General features: G+C 40.0%; 1 protein-coding gene across 1 annotated transcript; it reads left to right on the top strand.

Moving 5' to 3' along the window:
• Positions 1-6468: 6468 nt before the first annotated feature.
• C922_05325 (hypothetical protein) lies at positions 6469-6846 on the top strand (the record flags this gene model as incomplete). Its single annotated transcript, XM_008820896.1, has 2 exons — positions 6469-6582; positions 6760-6846. The coding sequence occupies 2 exons, from the start codon at positions 6469-6471 to the stop codon at positions 6844-6846; spliced, it is 201 nt and encodes a 66-aa protein (XP_008819118.1).
• Between the last annotated feature and the right edge of the window lie 1123 nt (positions 6847-7969).

The raw sequence follows: 7969 nt of genomic DNA, 5'->3' as shown, positions 1-7969 counted from the left end.
GATAAAGAAGAATACCTTCAATACATTAATTACACCCCGGACGGGTCAATTTCTGAAGACTTGGATCGTATAATAATAACGACATATGCATACGACGGGCGCTGATGGAAATTTCGATGAATGGATACACTGGGGATATTGCACATTGTTACGCGAACAACTAAAACTTGCCTCTGTTGCAATGCCATAGATATATATAGTATTCCATGGAAGGTGAGCACACCATAACGAAGGATATCATGGATGAGAGATGTTAGAATATACTCCACATGTACTGTCAAGTATAAGAGAAGATAAAACCTATGTAGCGTACGACAGGATGTGGCCTGTATACCCGTTAATAATGCGCCCAAATATGGAAGCCGAGTTAACTTATTTTTCATCCTTAAATTTTGCAGCTCACGTGGATAGGACTAATTGCATATCCTATCGTTTAAGAATATCTGTACGTTTCGGAAATGGAAGAATCAATTTCGAATTATAGAGAAGGAAGCGTATTTGCACATATATTGCAGTGGAGGCTGAGTTTTGCTTAATGAAACCTTTCAATTTAAAGTAATATAGTCGGGATGGGTGAATAAATTCAGTCAAATGCGAATGCCATTTGCCAATAACCTTTTAAAAGAACATAGAATCAGATCATATTAGAATTCGCGCACTTGTCCTAAATGTATCGTGACTCTTGGAAATGCCTTAGTCTTCTTCTTCACCTATCTGCTGGTGCGCTCAGAGTTTATGTGTAGCATTTGCATGTTTATATGTCCTTGTACAATGCCTTATCCTTTCTCTTTACCTTTTTCTTTAAGCTTCATCTTATGTAGGAATACTTGTTATTTCTTGCTTCTCTCATTCTGAGTCAAACCCGTCCTTGTTAAAATTATATATAATCTTGTTTCTGTGCCGCATTTCTCTTTAACAATATGGGTTATGCGCGATTGGTAAACCGTGAACCTTGGAATTATATATAACACTTCGCCGCAATTTAGCCACACATTAGATGAGTAAAACCACGGATGATCTGATGGATTCATTTTTAATGATTCTCCCTACTGCCAAAATAGTGTTATATATAAAGAGGTGGAGGATTTTTCAAACTTAAGAAATTATTCTCATAGCCTCTTTGGTCATAATCACCAAAGGAATAGGAAAAAGTTAAATCAAAGTCATGTGAGTAATGCGATCCAAAGAATTGGAATCCTTATATTCGAAATCAGGGCAACACAGAATATACAGGTAACAAAACAACTTTCATGTCAGACCTTTGACCAGTAGTGACCCATGCAGTCAACATAGATCTTCTATGATTACGATTTTAGATACAACAGAGGTGAACACTTTTACACTAAGCGTAGAGACACTGAATGTTTTACTCCCTTCAGGATTTACATCAGAAAGTATGTTATATTTTTACAAAAACAAAATAGCTCTTAAGGAAGCCTCTGAAACTTCAAAGAAGAAATAAATCTATTCTAAACAATTATATATTTTTATGTATAAAATCACAGATGGTATCATAGCATATTAAACCCTAGGGCAACAAATAAAATTTTAGAGTTTGTAATTCAAGCAATAACGCTCAATACAAATAGGAAGAAATTTAGAACATCAATTAATATATGTAAGAAATTTCGTACTTATATATCTTTCTCGCTAGTTGCGTATAATCGCGTGTATTCTGAGACCTGAAAGTTGGCAATCAACCCCTCCCTTATCTGAGGCGGTATTGGGCCCTGGAAACATCTCACCCCATATGTTACTGGAACTGTCCTCTGTTGTGTTCAGCTTCTCTTTTTCCGGGTTGATTCCTTCTCTGTCAACATTGCTTTAGATACTCTTATTGGTTAAGTTACCTTTTTCCTTTCTGGTTATAGGGTGCTACTTCTTCTTTGAATGTTTCCTTTCAGCTTCATGTTCATGTCTGCTCATACTCTTAAGTCAGTTATATGGTTTTACCGCATATATTTATTTCTCCTCTGAAATGGAGAATTTTGTTCAATTTTGCAGTACCCTCAATGTATAAACTTCATTTTGGGCACTTGTTCTACTTCATCTTTTTTTCCTCTCTTCCTAATATGATAAGTGGATTGTATGTTAGCGATATTGGTATCTTCTTGTCAAAGCTATTCTCGTAACATTAATGTTATCAACACCAATGCTATTCTAGGGAGGAAAGTACGCTGCATATAATACTACTTTTAGGATATGGCCTTTTCTCAAAAAATGTTACTCCAGATACATCACAGGAATTTGTAAAACTCTTATCTCCTGATATTACAGCCGGGATTTTAACCCCTTCAAAAATAAGGTACCGCAAATGAGAAGACATGAGTGCAATATGAACAATTGTTTTATTCAAATAACGAAACGTCCAATGTTTCATCCACCCCAAAGTAATATTCGGGGTACATACCTATAGCTCACTACATACTACTGCGAATATATTATTACGCTTAATAAAATAGTGCCCCCTATATAAAAGCACTCTGCGTATATCGAAACGCTTCAAATAATCTTGCTTCCGAGACAGGCATCATCATTGCACAACTTTTCTTTGCAAATAAGAATACTACACACACTTGAGATGGCTTACATAATATAGCTTCCCAGGATGCATTACTCTTATGCTACTGTGGTATTCAGAGAATAGGACTCCGCAGATATCAGTATATTTCAGCTGCTAGTACATTCATATAACAGTACTATTAGGAATTTCGCAATTTTCCTCATTGAGATTGCATACACATAAGTACTTTTCAGGCAATAATTCTCCTGGGATATGCATGCACTTCACAGACTAGTGCTCCACTAATTATACCACTCCTAGAATTTCAATATTGCACACACAAAAGTACTCTTAATACTATAGTACTCGGGGGGTAGCAATATTCTTCAAAGAATAGTACTCCAGACAATTAACACCATTTGCCCAATCCTCTGCTTCCTATAATGAAGCCGTTAACGTTATATCGGAACACTTCACATAATGCTACTCCAGGGATTTTCCTACTTATTATCGTACATCATTTCATACATAATAGTACTGTTATTCAAATAAAAGTATTATTCTCAAAAGAGTACTCTTAATATAACAATACTCCTTGCACACTCGCTCTGTTCGAATAATAATGCTCTCAGGATAATCGTACTCATCCCGCCACAGAACGTCGCACGTAATGATACTTTTAGTATAATAGCACTCGAACTCCTCCATATAGCTCAACCATTAGTACCTTCATATAACAGTAATATGGGAACATCTGCACTCCTGACCATCGAAAATTTGGACAGATCAATCATCTTCAGGCAATATTTTCACTGGAATATGCATGCACTTCATAGAAGAATGTCCCTCATATAATGGAGGCGTGAACTCTGAAGCCTTCGCATAGACTACTAGATGGACATCAATACTCTTCCTATAACAGTATTGTATGTAATTCCCGGCGCTGCACCATCCTTACATATACACTTGATTATTCTGCAAGCAGGAGTACCCCAGCCAGGCTTGTGCTTTCCATGTAACGAAATGATAAGCATGTAACTACTTTGAACATATGAGTACTACGCACACGTGAGTAACCTCCCTACAATAACACTCCATGAAATCCTTACCCTTGACGCAACTCTGCACTTCAATTAACAGTATTATCGGGGTGAAAGTGCTATTCACCTAATAGTACTCTATGAACATCATCACTTCTAAAGCAATAATACATAAGGGATAAAAGTGGCCCTTCACACATGCGTATATTATTCCTGTTTGATTATGCTAGCACATCTGCTTGGTCCTGATATTTACACTTCACCTACGTGGCCATCCTCATAGATAGCCGAAGAAGGAAAATATCTTCATAATGATTCCACATAAAAAGAAGAGGAAATAGGTAGATCAGAATATTACGGAGTAAGGAATTCTAATAAGGAAGCATCACATACAGTATAACATATCAACGAGGATGCCCCCAGAATGGCACCTTCACAATGATGTGACCTCAAGAAACATTTTCACAGTAATCGAGGCAAAGGAATATCTTCAAAATGATACGGTGAAGGGACTTCCTGAAGATACCAGGAAAAGGAAGCATCTTCATAAAGAAGATAAAGAGCAAGACGGCCTCTGAGCCCTGCCGCAGAAGAGGAGAATCTTCATAGGGAAAATCAAACACAAAAGCACGCCTTAACAGTAGCACAAAGAGCAAGAATCATCCTAGAGAAAATAACACAAACAAACACATCTTCACGATGCCACAGGAAGAAAGAAATAATAAAGTAAGTCGGAGGGGAACAAACACCACCTGGAGAAGCAGAGTGGGCAATGATGCTTGTGAGGGCCTGCATAAAGTCCGAACTGTAAATCCCGAGGGAAGAGCATTAAATGGTTAACCGTAAAGAATAGACTTTAAAGGCTGAGAACACAACCAGAAACAGAAAGGATAAGCCTTTAACCATAAGGCTTGCACAATAAATCATACAACACGAAAACTCGACGTTGAAAGCCAATTAATACAGCACATATCAAAAACATAAGAAGTAAAGAAGAAGGAATACAAGATGGCGCCCCAAATTCATAACTGTAGAAACTAAACATGATGCCTAACGCAGAAACCTTCGGGGAGATAACCTGAAGAATAATAGGACCAAATACGCCAAAGCACTTTGAACCATGAACCATAGCACATACACCTGAGCAGGGCACAGTACTCAACTAGTATAAAGCGTAAAGCTAGGGCATGCAACAACCACCATACACTTCATCAGACACAGATAGACACTAAGGGTATTCGATCAGTCCTACACACTAAAACTGAATCCGCAACCCTGAAATCTGAGCCGTACACCGTCCAGATATGGCAGAGGATCCTAAGGCTAAGGAGATAAGGAATAAAAACAAGCAGCAGAAATAAGGAGGCATATGTAAAAAATTAACCGTAGGAATAAGGACTAGAAGGTGGCAGTACACACTAAAACAAAGGCCTCACTGATAAGCCGTGGAGGCTGAGCCATGGGATATAAAGCCTAGGGCCCAAAACCTACAGCCCACCACTACACCGTAAATCCTAGGCACGTAAAGATGATCACAGTACAAAGGGCATATAATCAGTGAATCTTACCCGCCTAAACTAACTTATCGGACAGTCCTAATAGACGCTAAGGGGTAAAGACAACCCCCCGGCCATAAACAGAAACCTGGAGGCGTAAACATAGAAGATAAAGCCTGACAAGTACACTCAAGAGTGGAACCGGGGGGATAAGAAATAAAGCATTAATGCTAAATATTAAAGAATACAGAATCAACAATAAAAGTTGAGAAAACACCAAACCAGCATAAACCAACAGCGCAATGCCAGGAGTAAAACCCGGATGAGAGAGGTGCTTACACCCTGCAACCTAACTGAGTACAATTGAAGCCAGAAAACCAAGGAGTACAGGTAAAACATATAGAGAGAAATGTACTCTTTAACAGAGCTCCATAAAATTGCAGCCCTCAAAATTACAGGAACCTAAGCCAAAGAGGAGCGTAGAAGAGGGAGAGAAGGCCTAAGCAATAATGGAAGCAACATAAAGCCTCAAGCAGGAGGCCGAGAGCACAGCTTAAGCAGTACGAGATAGAAACCATATAATAAGGGAACGGGGCAGGGACTGACAACCTACTTCTGCGATATACATTTCCAATCTCTACGACTAAGCATTGCATGTGCCCCACAGTACATGTACCATGGAAATTACTTCATCATCACTAAGCCTTAAGCGATACCTGACGCCCCCTACAGGTTACAGCCCAAGAAATAACACGCAATCAGGAGGGCTCAATCTCCAGAACCTAAGTCCAAAATTGGAAACTTAGGCATTCTGGGCTAACAGATATAGGCTAAAGAATGAAACCTAAGAAGTTAACAATACGTGCAGGGGCAATAACCAGGAAATATAAACGCCAAAGCATGAGCAGAAAAGTCCTAGAGAATAAACTCTGAACTTAACGCACTGGTCATGCACCATGATCATGAAGCCTAAATGTGAACATTAGGAGTCGAATCTGGAGGCCAACCAATAAAAAATTGAGCCCTAATGGAAAGAGAAAGCCTCCAAATTATGAGCCTTAAACCAAACAACATGGACAGCAACAGAAGAAGAATTCTAACTTGCGCATAACAAGTACAGAGAAACAGGCGCACACTCAGGAGAAAACAATGAAAAGTACAAAGTAATTCAGGAGCAACAAACAATAAAAGCAGAATCGGGGGCCTAGAGGAGGGAATAGCCCGTAATGCATAAACCTCAGCTCGACTGCTATAAAAAGAACACATACAGACTACAGGAAACCCCCACCGCTAAGGATGAGTCCCCCCCTCTATAAAATACAGGTGCCCCCTTAAAATCAACACCCCGCAGCTCTAAACCCTAAACTTCCCTACTTGGAAACAAAATCTAAATCCACAGGGCTAAGTCCTCGACATTAAGTTATACAATATGAAGTCTAAGGCTCAAGGAGAAAAAAACCCAATTAAACCCAACCACCCAACCCAGGAGGAAACCCTGAATCTTCAGAATCAAACCGAGAAATCGGCAGGGAGCATGTCGTCCGTAATAGCCAAGTTACAGGGGGATGCATGATAGAATGGAAAACATGGAGGTCCAAATGTGAACCCACACAAATAACATTGGGGAGAGGGTACTAAACCAGGAATCAACAGGCAGAAAGACGAAGCACCCTGCCCGTGTTACCAGTAAGTGCTACACATTTACAGTCCCCCTATGCAGAAGTATAGGAACCTAAAAAGTACGACCTGTAGTAATAACCCGAGAAGAATACAGAATGACACCTCTAGACGAGAGCCTGGAGGGTAAGACCTAATTATTAAACCGAAAACACTACCCCCTGAGCACTACACCCTACATCCTGGGACTATAAAATGTGCAAATCCCAACATGGAAAACAGGACAAAATGAAATAGGCAAAGAACCTTCGACATAAACCTTAAAAGATAAATCCATAACAGGAACCCAACTAGCCTAATACAAGGTCAATGCGCATATCGCCGAAACAAGAACCAAATCACGTACACATTAAATCTCAGGGTATAAACCCCAGGAAAAAAATATATCACCTAAAGAGTGGAATCTGAATCGAAACCCAAAACCACAGAAGCAGGAATCTAGGGAGGATCCCCCGGAGACGTCAAAGATGAATCGTGGGGCGTTCTCTCTGAAACTGGCAACAGGTGAAGAAGGATACAGCAAGAGTTTAGCAGAGAGGCAGAATGCCGGAACCCAAAATAAGGAACCCCAAGGAGAGAGTAAGAAAATGAAAAAGAAACCCCACATAAAATGAACCCATGATCCTAAAGATGACAGAAAAAGAATAATGCTTGAGAAACAAGATATAAAGCCTAAGCGTTAAAAGATGGATCCTACAAACCGAACCCATAACACCCCTCCCTAAGATCTAACCTCTGAGCCATAGAACCTGACCCCCAGAATTCTGAAGCATGAACAATAAATCGTAACCGGTGAAACCTAAGCCTAAAACATAAAACTAGAACCCTAAACCCTAAGCCTCTGTTTCCTAAACCCTAAACCTGGAGCCTACATCGCAAACTGCTGAAGCTACAACCTAAGGCCGCAGCCGTAGGAGCTGACCCTGAAGAGTACACGGTAAACCTTCCCCCTGGAACGCTGAGAATTCAACCCGACACCTAACCCCGAAACAGTAAACCGGGCCCCATAAATCCTAAGCGCTAAACAAGAATGCTAGACCCTAAAACGAGATCCTAAACCGGAATCTAAAACCTAGACATAAGACCTAAACACTAAACCATACAGCCTGAACCTGAACCATCAACCAGGAACCCTAAACCGTAAGGCCTACCCCTAGAACCTTAAACCTAAATGATGAACTTTGAAAGAGGACCCCTAGACCCCAAACGAGGAATCACAATCCCATACCAGAAGCCATAACCCCGAAACCGAA

Source organism: Plasmodium inui (assembly GCF_000524495.1).
Source record: "Plasmodium inui San Antonio 1 unplaced genomic scaffold supercont1.56, whole genome shotgun sequence".
Taxonomy (NCBI): Eukaryota; Apicomplexa; class Aconoidasida; order Haemosporida; family Plasmodiidae; genus Plasmodium; species Plasmodium inui.
Note: the sequence above shows the minus strand (reverse complement) of the source record. Positions and strands in the feature narration are given on the sequence as shown.